At 51.2% G+C, this 15,879-nt stretch overlaps 2 protein-coding genes and 2 non-coding genes across 4 annotated transcripts; all 4 read left to right on the top strand.

The window, feature by feature from the left end:
- The first annotated feature begins 685 nt into the window (after nt 1–685).
- Nucleotides 686–790, top strand: LOC134362265 (U6 spliceosomal RNA). The gene has a single exon (XR_010021543.1). It is a non-coding gene; the product is annotated as a U6 spliceosomal RNA (small nuclear RNA).
- A 1,251-nt stretch (nt 791–2,041) lies between these two features.
- On the top strand, nt 2,042–4,333 carry LOC134361626 (elongin-A-like). Its single transcript, XM_063076642.1, has one exon. The coding sequence runs from the start codon at nt 2,042–2,044 to the stop codon at nt 4,331–4,333; it is 2,292 nt and encodes a 763-aa protein (XP_062932712.1).
- A 5,659-nt stretch (nt 4,334–9,992) lies between these two features.
- Nucleotides 9,993–10,097, top strand: LOC134362263 (U6 spliceosomal RNA). The gene has a single exon (XR_010021542.1). It is a non-coding gene; the product is annotated as a U6 spliceosomal RNA (small nuclear RNA).
- A 1,245-nt stretch (nt 10,098–11,342) lies between these two features.
- Nucleotides 11,343–13,634, top strand: LOC134361625 (elongin-A-like). Its single transcript, XM_063076641.1, has one exon. The coding sequence runs from the start codon at nt 11,343–11,345 to the stop codon at nt 13,632–13,634; it is 2,292 nt and encodes a 763-aa protein (XP_062932711.1).
- The last annotated feature ends 2,245 nt before the right edge of the window (nt 13,635–15,879 follow it).

Genomic DNA, 15,879 nt, shown 5'->3' with positions numbered 1-15,879 from the left:
CGAAGTGGTTAATCTTCCTCGCGTAAGAACAGAGCGGAGCACTTAAAACGCAAGACTTACTTAACACTCAGCTTAGCTTCATAATGACTTAGAGTTTGGTCGATTAGTACTTAAAAGTACACACTGTTTACAGCTATTGGTATTTTGATAGATGCGTAAATGTCTGAGCGTTGAAAGTTTAGTAAACTTCAGTTCTTCGGAGCAAAACATCGACGTAATGAAATCTTCAATTTCTCTGGCTTTTTTTCAGCGTCCCAACGCAATTAAGAAGAGCTAAGGCATAGAACAACACTCCTTTAAAAAAGTAGTCAACCACCTTATTAATTAGCTCACACTTACACTAGATACTTTTTAATGTAAAAGACTCACCTAACTTTCGAAAAGCACACCGAAAGACACATGACGATTAATAAAAGTGACTCTGTTTCAGGATTATTTGGCCTGTACACACGAATATGCGAATCAGTCGTGACTTTCCAAAAACCGTTCCTGTGTGTTCATACCAGTTGTGATTTATTTGTCTTTAGTCGTGTGGTCAAACGAAAAACACTGAAGCAGTTCCTTCTCAGAGCTTCCGTGGCTTTCGAGTACTGTAGAGGATCCTTACGCTCAGTTGGGTAAAAACCAAGTAGCGGAGGAATACTGATCGGACATAGCCTCATTCTAGTGGAACATTGAATTTTCTGCTCACTTCAGCCCCACATGTACTAAGATTGGAACGAGACAGAGAAGGTCAGCATGACCCCTGCACAAGCATCACAGGTAAATCTGTGTTTTCCTATCTCTATCTCTTTTTCTACTCTTGATAAAAACTGAATTTCCAAAGTGACATTATTGTTTCAAGGCCAGGCGATCCCAAGTGCAAGCTGCTTCACACTCTGCTGAGGACAAAAGCCATTTTTGAGTCAGCGCCATATCCAAACAGAATTCTAAACGACTCGGTCCTCATCACCTACGGTGGAGCTGAAGACACTGACAAACTCCGTGATTCTAGAAAGGAAAAAGGAGGAAACACTTTTGTTTGGAGTTTGGACAGCTACCATTTTGCAAGCATGGAATCAAATCCCTCTGTATAAGCCTCTCTGATAGGCTGTTTACGTTTTTTGTTTGTTTGTTTGTTATTTTAAGAAAGTCGTCAACAAGGTAAAGATCAGTTTAGGATCTGGAGGTCCCTCTGTCCCAAGTCTTTACCTTCCTATTCATTCTGATCAGTGTGTTCACTGGCTATTCTGATGGCTGAATGTTTACATGACTCTCTCCAGGGATTCTGGAAAGAGGATGAAGGAAAGATTTCTGAGAAATGCTCCCGCCTAGCTTAGGTTAGGGAGGGTATGAAATGCACTGTCCGGCCTACGGATAAGTGGACAATGAAACTGCTGGGTTCTAGGTCTCTGTGTACACCTGTGTGTGTGTGTGTGTGTGTGTGTGTGTGTGTGTGTGTGTGTGTGTGTGTGTGTGCGTGTGTGTGCACGTGGAGTGTTTCTACAGCATTGCGGAATTGACTCTGTACGCTATAAAATGCTAAGAGTGGAATTGCTCGGTCAACGCCTATGTGAATTTTTCTTTTCGCTCGATCTTGTCAATATGCTCTACAAACAGGTGGTAGCAATTAGCGTTTCCACCCACTGCATCGGGGAGTACGTGTTTTCGCACACCTTGCTGCCGGTGTCCGGAACTCCACCCACAGAGGTCACTCCTGATTGAGTCCTGGTAACGCAATCAATCAGTCAAGAGGCGAGGAAGCCCAGGACCAATCACTGCTGGTCATCAGGGCGCGGCTCACAGCCCGGGAGCGGGGCGTGCCGGCTTTATAAGGACGGGAGTCCCGCGCTGAGGCTTCCTTCTACCTCGGACAGCGCTTCGCGGCGGTTCTTCCAGGCGGCGGCTCCGCACCCCCAAGCAAAAGCAGCAGGTCAGCCCGGCGGCGGTCGGCGAGGACCCGCGTGCCCAGGCCGAGCTGCTCGCTGTACTGAGGACAGAGCTGCGGCCCAAGCAGCGACGCCCGCCCAGCTGCGCCGACGAGGCTGCGCCCGGGACGGCCATGGCAGCCGACGGGGCGCTGCACGCCGTGGTCAAGCTGCAGGCGCGCCTGGCTGCCCACTCCGATCCCAAGAAGCTGGCGAAATACCTGAAGAAACTCTCCGCCTTGCCAGTGACAGCACACTCCCTGGCGGAGACTGGAGTCCGCAAGACGGTCAAGCGCTTGCGCACACACCAGCACGTGGGCAGCTTGGCCAGGGACTTAGCCGCCCAGTGGAAGAAGTTGCTGGTCGTGGCGCGGGACACCCGGCCTGAACAACTGGCCTTGGAGGAGAGCCGTTCCCGAAAGCGCCCCAGGGAGGAGTTTCCGAAGGAGCCGAAGGTGCAGGGCGCCTGCCCAGAAAGCCACGGAGCCTCCGAGAGCCCATCCGACGGCACGGAGCGCGGACACAGAAAGCACAGGAGACTCTCGCAGCTCCAAACACCTCCCAAGGGGTCTCCCGGTGGCGACAGGAGAGGCGGGAGCACCAAGCGCTACACAGTTGCACTGGCTTCCTCCTCAGACTGGGCGTCTTCCGGCGATGGCCACATCCGGATCCGTCTGTCCCTTGCCGGTCCTCACCAGATGTGCGTGGACCATTGCGTGCCCCCGGAGGAGGAGGGCCCCGAGCCCGCTGTTCTCCGCCAGAAGCCTGGAAAAGGCCACGCTGATGCCCCTCAGGGCAGTCCGGGACTCCGTCAAGAGGGACACCTGGGCAAACCCCGGGGGCAAGGGGCCGTCGTGAGCCCAAGCCCGGCGCAGGTATCTTCCCACAGGCAGAAAGGCCCGGCGGGGGCTGGGGACGACGAGATGTTCCCTGCTGGATTCAGCCAGAAATCCCACAAGGCCTTCTCCCCAGAGGAAGGTCCAAGGGCCATCTCGGGGGACAGTACCAAGGACAAACCGCCCTCTAGGCGGGCCAGGAGAGAGAAGGCATCGGAGCTCGGTTGCGTTCCCTCTCTACCCGCCTTGGACGCTGCTCGGGACAACCACCTAGAGGAGAAGAGGGACAAAGACTCTGACGAACCCAAAGCAGACGAAACAAAGAAGCCAAGCCCAGAAGGCTTAGACACAGGAGAGGGCGCAGGAGGCCTGCTGCCCACGGTGCCAGGCAAGCTTTCCAACAAGCTCAGCACTCGAGAAGGGATACGCAGACCTTCCACCTGGGAGAGCTCCCTCCCTGAAGAGGAGGAGTTGGCAGATATGGAGGCTGACTCTGAGCAGCCTGCTGTGCCCTTTGAGGCATACTCCACCTATGGCCGGCCTTGGAAGGGAAAGGAAAGGACGGTGAAAACTCTGGCCACTACTCTGAGAGTCAAAGACCTTCACGAGACGGACTCTAAACGCACTCGTGAAAATGGGAGCCTGCTTCCCAGACTAGCCAAGGTGCAGGAAAATGAGACAGAGGAGCCGCCACCGCCCGGAGCGCACGTAGCCAAGCTGAAAAGGGTCCCCACCGACGCCCCGCCGGTGCTGCCAGACCTCCCGTTACCCGGGATGCGGGCCAGTGACAGGGCACTGTCTGTCCTTGAACTGATGTCCTCCTTCCCGCCAGAGATACACGCACTCCCTTCCCCCCAGCAAGAAGAAGAGGGTGGATTTCCTACGGGACGCCGAAGGAACTCGAAGATGCCGGTGTACTCGGGCCCCAGGAGCGCCGGCCTGCCTAGAACCGTGACTGCGTGTGAGCGGCGGGTGTGGGCCCTCGGGACCAGCGTCCCTGCTGTCCGGGAAGCGGGGGGAGACCCGTGTCCTGCTCCGGAGCCCGCGTGGAAGGGGTGCACGCCCGATCAGCCAGGTCGCATCATCGAGAAATACAATCCCACACTAGCGAAAGAAACGGGCCACTTATGGAAAAGGCGCTGTCAACGAGACTTTAAGGAAGCCCGGCCGGAGGAGCACGAGTCGTGGCGGGAGATGTACCTGCGGCTCCGGGAGGCCCGAGAGCGGCGGCTCCGGCTGGTGACGATGAAGATCCGCTCTGCACGCGCCGAGAGGCCCAGAGGCCGACAGACACAGATGATCTTCTTCCACTCTGTGCTCGACAAGCCTTGTGAGGTTCCCAGGAGGCAGGAAAAGCCTGCCTCGGGAGGAGCGGCCATCCCCGATAAAGCCGAGGTGCAGCCGGCCCCACGCCCACAGGAGAGCAGCCGGCCCCCCTCCAGCAGCACCGGTGGCCACAGCCGCTTTCACCCGCTCCCTGCGAGGCCCCCCTCCTGCGGCCCCAGCACCAGGAAAGCCGCCGCCAAGAAAGTAGCCCCGCTCATGGCCAAGACGATCCGAGATTACAGGAACACATACTCCCGCCGATGAGCCGAGGACTCGCATTGGACAGAGAACTCGGGGGGCGGTGGGGTGGTTGGGAAGGAATTCAAAGGCGATTCGAGTCGGGGAATGGGACTTGCAAAGGACACTGGCGTCTTTCGTTGGTGGGACCTCCTGGATCTGAATCCTGCAGTTTTCACGCGTTGCACCTGGGACGCTGCCGCCCTGCTTGGTGGACGCTTCAGAATCCCCAAGCTCTGAATCCTCAGTCTCGCAGCAGGTTTTAACACCAATTGCACTGAGGATGTTAACTAGCCTCTTTGGAAAGAAGGACAGAGTTTTAACCAATCCATATCGTCCCCAGATCGTGTTCATATTTGTAAATAAAATGATATACAAGAGATTGGCCGTCTCTCTCTCCTTTGTCCATCCTGGAGCAGATAAGGCTTTCTTGGACTCAATCCTAGAGTCCTCAAAGTAGTCCCCCCCTCCCCTCCCCCCTTGCGTGCAGTTTCGCGTTCCCAGTTTCAGTTTTCCTCTGTCCACCAAGGTCCCAAAATATCAAATGGAAAATTTCAGAAACGAACAAGGCAGAAATTTGAAGTTGCAGGCTCTTCAGAGCAGTGCGATGAAATCTCGCATGCGCAGCCTGCCTGGCCGGGACGTGAGTCATCCCTTTGTGCTACACGTCCACGCCCTAGATGCTCCCGGGCCACTGCTCACTTAGTAACCATCTCCGTTTTCAGACCGACTGTCGCCACATTGCAGAGCTTGCGTTTAAGTCACACTTCTTTTCCTTCGTAATGGCCACCGAGTGCAAGAGGAGTGATGCGGGCAATTCGCATATGCCAAAGAGAAGCCGTAAAGGGCTTCCTTTACCCGAAAAGGTGAAAAGTCCTGGACTTCATAAGGAAAGGGGAAAATCATATGTGAGGGTTGCAAAGATCTCCCATGAAAGCAAGTCTTCCTTCTGCGAAGCTGTGAAGAAGGAAAGGAAACTTCGTGCCGTCGCACATCCAACTGCGATCCTTTCGGCCTCGCTGCACGATGGCTGCTTGGTTAGGATGGAAATGGCATTCGATTTGCGGGTGGAAGAAACGAAAAGAAACGTGCTCCCTTTGACGGCAACTGGGTTTGCTACTATCTGTGGCTTTATGTATCCACCGGCGTCTTGAAACGTCTATCCTGGACGTCAGGGACACCTGTTCACGGACACAGATGCACACATGCGCGCGCACACGCATAGAGGCAGGTGTGTTTGTGGGATAAAATCCTACAAGTGAAATCGCTCTATCAAAGAATATGAATATATTTTTCATACATGCAAGTTTAGTAGAAGGGATTTGTGGAAATAAATGAAAAAGACGCAAGCAAAAACAAACAGACTGTTTAGAAAACGCTCGCTGTACATATACATAGAAAGCAAGGGAGTCAGAAACCATCGGTCGCATTTGGCAAACTCAAAGGTAGGCGGGGGAGTAGCAAAGTTCTCTATCAAAAAGGAAGGAGGGTTCCGGGTATTTTCGGATTGGAGGTTGTTGACTTGGGGAAGCTGTAAGCAGGCTAACTGGAAGCAGAGCATCTGACGCGATTGGTTTTGAGAGCATATTTGGCTTTCTCTAGTTGGTCTTGACTTGGACACTGGGGCCAAAATTCCCAAGCTGGCATTGCTGACCCGATCCTGACTGGTGTGTGCCAACTGCTGCAGTGGTTGTGATTGGGCTTCCTGGACTGATTGCCGTAGAGGCTGTAGTTTGCTTTTCTGGGCTGGTGGCTCCAGGGGTTGTGGTTTGGCTTCCCGAGCTTCTCTGTGGTTTTTGCCCTTTACCCGTTTATACATTCAGCCTCTCACTCTACAAGTGATATGGATGTGTCTAAGGATACACTTTTAAATATATACATACATTTTAAATTTTACAGGCTTACTTGTATAGCGTTTGTATTAATTTCTACATCTACAAGCAATCTAGGATAATCTGTTCCAACACAGCAGGTTGTTAATGTTTCGAACTATATTAATAGGTCCCAAATTTCACCACATTGTCTTTTATTTTCATCTTCATGGTGGTGAGCATCTTCTCCTGTATTCAAGAGTCGCTTGTTTTGGGGGGTCGGGGAGCCACGTTTTCCTATGTGTTCCCCATTTCTCTCCTAAGTCGTTGGTCTTTTTTCACATTGGTGTGTGGGAGCTCATTGGATATAAAGGAAATTGTATGAGTTGAATGTTCTACGAGTTGTAAATATCTCTCCCAGCTCAATCTTTTGACTTTCTCTTTCATTCCTTTTTATTTTTATGTAGTCCCATTCTTCAGTATTTTAAAATCCCAGGAGTTCCCCTCATCCGTTGGATGTAAATATCAGGCCCCCCATCGGATGTCCGAAACCTCGGACAGTACCATCTATTGCAACATGCTCCTGTCCATGTCTTCCACCCACAAATTTAATGTCTTTTTCATCTTCACTAAACATTGTTGCCTAGACTGTGGCCAAAATCTTTGCAGTTTGAGGTGCGACAGCGAAACCAGCATGAATTTCTTTGAACTTCTTCACAATCTCACAGACACAACATTTGTTCTGACAGTACATCTCAGTAACCTCAGCATATAATTTTTTTCCCTTTCCTTACTAAGTAGAGAACTTTCACCTTTTCGCCTAAAGGAAGCACTTTATGGCTTCTATTTGACATATCCGAATTCCCAGCATGACCGCTCTTGTGCGTTGTGGCCATTATTAAGTAAAATACGGCGACTCGGACGCAAACACCGCGATAGGGTGACAGTTGATTTGATCACCAGGATGGCCTCCCAGTCACGAGCGGGCAGGGAGGGTGTACAGGTGGACACACTGGAAAAAGGAATGCTTACGGTATGGAGCGGGGCCATGTGAGGTTTTGTCACACTCCAGAGAACGGCTCGCAATTTAAAACCTCTGAACGGTTTATTTCTGTAATTGTTCATCTGATATTTTCACACCACATTGGACTGCAGGCAACTGATATTAAGGAGAGGAAAACCACAAATAAGGGAGGACTACAGTATTCATAGATGCGCATAGGTGGCCATGCCATTGGAAGCCATTGTTCCTACGGACATTTGCCTACTTCTACGATGCTAGGACACCAAGCACTGTCGACAACCTCAAGGTGCTGAGGGCACAAAAGTTGGAATTCTAGGCCCAGCAAGATTGAGGACCCTGGTCTGGGCCCTGTCCTAGGAATAAATACAGACAACAAGTTAAGTTGCCCAACCTCTGCTACCCATTGCCTATGCGGCCCAGAAAACCCTCAGTCCCTGAAACGGGATTCAGATATTCCTGGACTGCCGGGCCTCGCTCCAGGCGCAAGGCAGAAACAAACCTAAATCACCTCTGTGAGAGGATACCATCATCCTTCATCTCAGATTATTTCTAAAAATAAAGTCTCAATTACACTGCCTGGCACACATGCCAACTTAAGAACAACACAGAGAAGTATGAGGAATAACAAACAATTGAGACAGATCCATGGGGGACTCAATGTACTGAAACTATCGCAACACTTTCGAAAAACTATTTTAGTTAATACCATTTACGATAGTATCCAGAAGACAAATAGTTATAGAAGTATTCAATAAAAGATGTGTAAGAGCTCTGACCTGACAAGGACACTGAAAGCATTAGAACAGCCCAATCCCATTCATTAATATACTCACAAATCCAAAGCAAACTAGGAGCAAATTGAATCAGTGATACGTAATATTCAAGTTCAGTGTGTCTTAGGACTGAGGCAAGGTTGGTTTAGGGTTAGTGAATCACGTGATACAGTCAGTGTGCCACATTGCAAAATAAAGAAATTAGGTCATCATTTCCAAAAGTGCAGAGAAGTGATTCATAAAATGTACAACCTATCGTTGATATTTTTTAAAAAGTAAAAGGAAAGACAAGGACAGGAAACAAAAACCCCGGACAACGTAGGAATAGAAGACAACTGCCTTGACCTGACAAAACGATCTCTACGAAAAACCTGCAGGAAACATAAGACTGACTAATGAAATGCCAAAAGCTTTCCCTTCAAGATTGGGAAAAAGACAATAATGCCTCTTATCCCCACTTCTACGCAACATCTTATTAACGTTGCTGTGATTTGAATGCTTGTCCCCTCCAAAGGTCACGTGGAAGCTTGATCCCCAATGTAGCAGCGTTGAAGGTGGGGTCTTTAAGAGGTGATTGAATCATGAGGGCTATGCCCTCTTGAGTGAATTAATACCATCACGGATGGATGAGTTGGTGGATGGATGGGTTATCACCCGAGTGGCAGCACCAGCTTTATCAGGAGAGAAAGAAGCATATTAGCTCGCTTTGGTCACCCGCACCCTGTGATAAACTGCATTGCCTCGGGTCACTCGGCACATCCCCATCAAGAAGAAGGCCCTCACCAGACAAGCCCATTGAACCTCGGACTTCCCAGCCTCCAAAACTGGACAAACTAAACTCTGTTTCTCTAGATAGACCCAGTTTCGGGTATTCTCTTGTAAACGACAGAGAACTGACTAACACGGAGGTCCTAAGTAGTAAGATTAGACAAGAAAAACAAATACGTGGTGTAAGAATTTTTAAAAAGAGAGAAGGAAGGGAAGAAAGAATTATCCCTGTCTTTGTGCACGGATAATGGAATTACATGTTGAGAAAAGTTCGAAGGCTTCAAACATAAACTGTGAGGATCAGTAAATGAAGTTGCCAATGTTGCTAAAGTAAGATCAGTGACAAAGGCCGGTTGTAAATCTACAAATCGGTAATAAATATAAAACGAAGTAAAAACCAAGAAACCATTTACAAAGCCCTTTACAGTGCCATGAAAACCTAGAAGAGGAGGAGTGGGTGGGGGGAAGATGAAGTCGTCTCCAAGAACAGCAGTGTGGCATTAGCAAAGGGTTCCAGGTTGTCTGATCAGTTTCCCTTTCCTGGTCCACGTACAGGAAGAATATGGTTCAACAGCAGCCACAGATTTTTAGAAGATGCCCACAAGGCCGCAGCAGTGGTCAGTAGCGAAGTGGTTAATCTTCCTCGCGTAAGAACAGAGCGGAGCACTTAAAACGCAAGACTTACTTAACACTCAGCTTAGCTTCATAATGACTTAGAGTTTGGTCGATTAGTACTTAAAAGTACACACTGTTTACAGCTATTGGTATTTCGATAGATGCGTAAATGTCTGAGCGTTGAAAGTTTAGTAAACTTCAGTTCTTCGGAGCAAAACATCGACGTAATGAAATCTTCAATTTCTCTGGCTTTTTTTCAGCGTCCCAACGCAATTAAGAAGAGCTAAGGCATAGAACAACACTCCTTTAAAAAAGTAGTCAACCACCTTATTAATTAGCTCACACTTACACTAGATACTTTTTAATGTAAAAGACTCACCTAACTTTCGAAAAGCACACCGAAAGACACATGACGATTAATAAAAGTGACTCTGTTTCAGGATTATTTGGCCTGTACACACGAATATGCGAATCAGTCGTGACTTTCCAAAAACCGTTCCTGTGTGTTCATACCAGTTGTGATTTATTTGTCTTTAGTCGTGTGGTCAAACGAAAAACACTGAAGCAGTTCCTTCTCAGAGCTTCCGTGGCTTTCGAGTACTGTAGAGGATCCTTACGCTCAGTTGGGTAAAAACCAAGTAGCGGAGGAATACTGATCGGACATAGCCTCATTCTAGTGGAACATTGAATTTTCTGCTCACTTCAGCCCCACATGTACTAAGATTGGAACGAGACAGAGAAGGTCAGCATGACCCCTGCACAAGCATCACAGGTAAATCTGTGTTTTCCTATCTCTATCTCTTTTTCTACTCTTGATAAAAACTGAATTTCCAAAGTGACATTATTGTTTCAAGGCCAGGCGATCCCAAGTGCAAGCTGCTTCACACTCTGCTGAGGACAAAAGCCATTTTTGAGTCAGCGCCATATCCAAACAGAATTCTAAACGACTCGGTCCTCATCACCTACGGTGGAGCTGAAGACACTGACAAACTCCGTGATTCTAGAAAGGAAAAAGGAGGAAACACTTTTGTTTGGAGTTTGGACAGCTACCATTTTGCAAGCATGGAATCAAATCCCTCTGTATAAGCCTCTCTGATAGGCTGTTTACGTTTTTTGTTTGTTTGTTTGTTATTTTAAGAAAGTCGTCAACAAGGTAAAGATCAGTTTAGGATCTGGAGGTCCCTCTGTCCCAAGTCTTTACCTTCCTATTCATTCTGATCAGTGTGTTCACTGGCTATTCTGATGGCTGAATGTTTACATGACTCTCTCCAGGGATTCTGGAAAGAGGATGAAGGAAAGATTTCTGAGAAATGCTCCCGCCTAGCTTAGGTTAGGGAGGGTATGAAATGCACTGTCCGGCCTACGGATAAGTGGACAATGAAACTGCTGGGTTCTAGGTCTCTGTGTACACCTGTGTGTGTGTGTGTGTGTGTGTGTGTGTGTGTGTGTGTGTGTGTGTGTGCGTGTGTGTGCACGTGGAGTGTTTCTACAGCATTGCGGAATTGACTCTTTACGCTATAAAATGCTAAGAGTGGAATTGCTCGGTCAACGCCTATGGGAATTTTTCTTTTCGCTCGATCTTGTCAATATGCTCTACAAACAGGTGGTAGCAATTAGCGTTTCCACCCACTGCATCGGGGAATACGTGTTTTCGCACACCTTGCTGCCGGTGTCCGGAACTCCACCCACAGAGGTCACTCCTGATTGAGTCCTGGTAACGCAATCAATCAGTCAAGAGGCGAGGAAGCCCAGGACCAATCACTGCTGGTCATCAGGGCGCGGCTCACAGCCCGGGAGCGGGGCGTGCCGGCTTTATAAGGACGGGAGTCCCGCGCTAAGGCTTCCTTCTACCTCGGACAGCGCTTCGCGGCGGTTCTTCCAGGCGGCGGCTCCGCACCCCCAAGCAAAAGCAGCAGGTCAGCCCGGCGGCGGTCGGCGAGGACCCGCGTGCCCAGACCGAGCTGCTCGCTGTACTGAGGACAGAGCTGCGGCCCAAGCAGCGACGCCCGCCCAGCTGCGCCGACGAGGCTGCGCCCGGGACGGCCATGGCAGCCGACGGGGCGCTGCACGCCGTGGTCAAGCTGCAGGCGCGCCTGGCTGCCCACTCCGATCCCAAGAAGCTGGCGAAATACCTGAAGAAACTCTCCGCCTTGCCAGTGACAGCACACTCCCTGGCGGAGACTGGAGTCCGCAAGACGGTCAAGCGCTTGCGCACACACCAGCACGTGGGCAGCTTGGCCAGGGACTTAGCCGCCCAGTGGAAGAAGTTGCTGGTCGTGGCGCGGGACACCCGGCCTGAACAACTGGCCTTGGAGGAGAGCCGTTCCCGAAAGCGCCCCAGGGAGGAGTTTCCGAAGGAGCCGAAGGTGCAGGGCGCCTGCCCAGAAAGCCACGGAGCCTCCGAGAGCCCATCCGACGGCACGGAGCGCGGACACAGAAAGCACAGGAGACTCTCGCAGCTCCAAACACCTCCCAAGGGGTCTCCCGGTGGCGACAGGAGAGGCGGGAGCACCAAGCGCTACACAGTTGCACTGGCTTCCTCCTCAGACTGGGCGTCTTCCGGCGATGGCCACATCCGGATCCGTCTGTCCCTTGCCGGTCCTCACCAGATGTGCGTGGACCATTGCGTGCCCCCGGAGGAGGAGGGCCCCGAGCCCGCTGTTCTCCGCCAGAAGCCTGGAAAAGGCCACGCTGATGCCCCTCAGGGCAGTCCGGGACTCCGTCAAGAGGGACACCTGGGCAAACCCCGGGGGCAAGGGGCCGTCGTGAGCCCAAGCCCGGCGCAGGTATCTTCCCACAGGCAGAAAGGCCCGGCGGGGGCTGGGGACGACGAGATGTTCCCTGCTGGATTCAGCCAGAAATCCCACAAGGCCTTCTCCCCAGAGGAAGGTCCAAGGGCCATCTCGGGGGACAGTACCAAGGACAAACCGCCCTCTAGGCGGGCCAGGAGAGAGAAGGCATCGGAGCTCGGTTGCGTTCCCTCTCTACCCGCCTTGGACGCTGCTCGGGACAACCACCTAGAGGAGAAGAGGGACAAAGACTCTGACGAACCCAAAGCAGACGAAACAAAGAAGCCAAGCCCAGAAGGCTTAGACACAGGAGAGGGCGCAGGAGGCCTGCTGCCCACGGTGCCAGGCAAGCTTTCCAACAAGCTCAGCACTCGAGAAGGGATACGCAGACCTTCCACCTGGGAGAGCTCCCTCCCTGAAGAGGAGGAGTTGGCAGATATGGAGGCTGACTCTGAGCAGCCTGCTGTGCCCTTTGAGGCATACTCCACCTATGGCCGGCCTTGGAAGGGAAAGGAAAGGACGGTGAAAACTCTGGCCACTACTCTGAGAGTCAAAGACCTTCACGAGACGGACTCTAAACGCACTCGTGAAAATGGGAGCCTGCTTCCCAGACTAGCCAAGGTGCAGGAAAATGAGACAGAGGAGCCGCCACCGCCCGGAGCGCACGTAGCCAAGCTGAAAAGGGTCCCCACCGACGCCCCGCCGGTGCTGCCAGACCTCCCGTTACCCGGGATGCGGGCCAGTGACAGGGCACTGTCTGTCCTTGAACTGATGTCCTCCTTCCCGCCAGAGATACACGCACTCCCTTCCCCCCAGCAAGAAGAAGAGGGTGGATTTCCTACGGGACGCCGAAGGAACTCGAAGATGCCGGTGTACTCGGGCCCCAGGAGCGCCGGCCTGCCTAGAACCGTGACTGCGTGTGAGCGGCGGGTGTGGGCCCTCGGGACCAGCGTCCCTGCTGTCCGGGAAGCGGGGGGAGACCCGTGTCCTGCTCCGGAGCCCGCGTGGAAGGGGTGCACGCCCGATCAGCCAGGTCGCATCATCGAGAAATACAATCCCACACTAGCGAAAGAAACGGGCCACTTATGGAAAAGGCGCTGTCAACGAGACTTTAAGGAAGCCCGGCCGGAGGAGCACGAGTCGTGGCGGGAGATGTACCTGCGGCTCCGGGAGGCCCGAGAGCGGCGGCTCCGGCTGGTGACGATGAAGATCCGCTCTGCACGCGCCGAGAGGCCCAGAGGCCGACAGACACAGATGATCTTCTTCCACTCTGTGCTCGACAAGCCTTGTGAGGTTCCCAGGAGGCAGGAAAAGCCTGCCTCGGGAGGAGCGGCCATCCCCGATAAAGCCGAGGTGCAGCCGGCCCCACGCCCACAGGAGAGCAGCCGGCCCCCCTCCAGCAGCACCGGTGGCCACAGCCGCTTTCACCCGCTCCCTGCGAGGCCCCCCTCCTGCGGCCCCAGCACCAGGAAAGCCGCCGCCAAGAAAGTAGCCCCGCTCATGGCCAAGACGATCCGAGATTACAGGAACACATACTCCCGCCGATGAGCCGAGGACTCGCATTGGACAGAGAACTCGGGGGGCGGTGGGGTGGTTGGGAAGGAATTCAAAGGCGATTCGAGTCGGGGAATGGGACTTGCAAAGGACACTGGCGTCTTTCGTTGGTGGGACCTCCTGGATCTGAATCCTGCAGTTTTCACGCGCTGCACCTGGGACGCTGCCGCCCTGCTTGGTGGACGCTTCAGAATCCCCAAGCTCTGAATCCTCAGTCTCGCAGCAGGTTTTAACACCAATTGCACTGAGGATGTTAACTAGCCTCTTTGGAAAGAAGGACAGAGTTTTAACCAATCCATATCGTCCCCAGATCGTGTTCATATTTGTAAATAAAATGATATACAAGAGATTGGCCGTCTCTCTCTCCTTTGTCCATCCTGGAGCAGATAAGGCTTTCTTGGACTCAATCCTAGAGTCCTCAAAGTAGTCCCCCCCTCCCCTCCCCCCTTGCGTGCAGTTTCGCGTTCCCAGTTTCAGTTTTCCTCTGTCCACCAAGGTCCCAAAATATCAAATGGAAAATTTCAGAAACGAACAAGGCAGAAATTTGAAGTTGCAGGCTCTTCAGAGCAGTGCGATGAAATCTCGCATGCGCAGCCTGCCTGGCCGGGACGTGAGTCATCCCTTTGTGCTACACGTCCACGCCCTAGATGCTCCCGGGCCACTGCTCACTTAGTAACCATCTCCGTTTTCAGACCGACTGTCGCCACATTGCAGAGCTTGCGTTTAAGTCACACTTCTTTTCCTTCGTAATGGCCACCGAGTGCAAGAGGAGTGATGCGGGCAATTCGCATATGCCAAAGAGAAGCCGTAAAGGGCTTCCTTTACCCGAAAAGGTGAAAAGTCCTGGACTTCATAAGGAAAGGGGAAAATCATATGTGAGGGTTGCAAAGATCTCCCATGAAAGCAAGTCTTCCTTCTGCGAAGCTGTGAAGAAGGAAAGGAAACTTCGTGCCGTCGCACATCCAACTGCGATCCTTTCGGCCTCGCTGCACGATGGCTGCTTGGTTAGGATGGAAATGGCATTCGATTTGCGGGTGGAAGAAACGAAAAGAAACGTGCTCCCTTTGACGGCAACTGGGTTTGCTACTATCTGTGGCTTTATGTATCCACCGGCGTCTTGAAACGTCTATCCTGGACGTCAGGGACACCTGTTCACGGACACAGATGCACACATGCGCGCGCACACGCATAGAGGCAGGTGTGTTTGTGGGATAAAATCCTACAAGTGAAATCGCTCTATCAAAGAATATGAATATATTTTTCATACATGCAAGTTTAGTAGAAGGGATTTGTGGAAATAAATGAAAAAGACGCAAGCAAAAACAAACAGACTGTTTAGAAAACGCTCGCTGTACATATACATAGAAAGCAAGGGAGTCAGAAACCATCGGTCGCATTTGGCAAACTCAAAGGTAGGCGGGGGAGTAGCAAAGTTCTCTATCAAAAAGGAAGGAGGGTTCCGGGTATTTTCGGATTGGAGGTTGTTGACTTGGGGAAGCTGTAAGCAGGCTAACTGGAAGCAGAGCATCTGACGCGATTGGTTTTGAGAGCATATTTGGCTTTCTCTAGTTGGTCTTGACTTGGACACTGGGGCCAAAATTCCCAAGCTGGCATTGCTGACCCGATCCTGACTGGTGTGTGCCAACTGCTGCAGTGGTTGTGATTGGGCTTCCTGGACTGATTGCCGTAGAGGCTGTAGTTTGCTTTTCTGGGCTGGTGGCTCCAGGGGTTGTGGTTTGGCTTCCCGAGCTTCTCTGTGGTTTTTGCCCTTTACCCGTTTATACATTCAGCCTCTCACTCTACAAGTGATATGGATGTGTCTAAGGATACACTTTTAAATATATACATACATTTTAAATTTTACAGGCTTACTTGTATAGCGTTTGTATTAATTTCTACATCTACAAGCAATCTAGGATAATCTGTTCCAACACAGCAGGTTGTTAATGTTTCGAACTATATTAATAGGTCCCAAATTTCACCACATTGTCTTTTATTTTCATCTTCATGGTGGTGAGCATCTTCTCCTGTATTCAAGAGTCGCTTGTTTTGGGGGGTCGGGGAGCCACGTTTTCCTATGTGTTCCCCATTTCTCTCCTAAGTCGTTGGTCTTTTTTCACATTGGTGTGTGGGAGCTCATTGGATATAAAGGAAATTGTATGAGTTGAATGTTCTACGAGTTGTAAATATCTCTCCCAGCTCAATCTTTTGACTTTCTCTTTCATTCCTTTTTATTTTT

Source organism: Cynocephalus volans, chromosome 13 (genome assembly GCF_027409185.1).
Source record: "Cynocephalus volans isolate mCynVol1 chromosome 13, mCynVol1.pri, whole genome shotgun sequence".
Taxonomy (NCBI): domain Eukaryota; kingdom Metazoa; phylum Chordata; class Mammalia; order Dermoptera; family Cynocephalidae; genus Cynocephalus; species Cynocephalus volans.
The sequence above is the reverse complement of the archived record's forward strand: the minus strand, read 5'-3'. Positions and strand labels throughout refer to the sequence as shown.

Coding starts and splice junctions, on each gene's coding strand:
- LOC134361626 (XM_063076642.1), top strand. CDS start 2,042: ATGGCAGCCGACGGGGCGCTGCACGCCGTGGTCAAGCTGCAGGCGCGC.
- LOC134361625 (XM_063076641.1), top strand. CDS start 11,343: ATGGCAGCCGACGGGGCGCTGCACGCCGTGGTCAAGCTGCAGGCGCGC.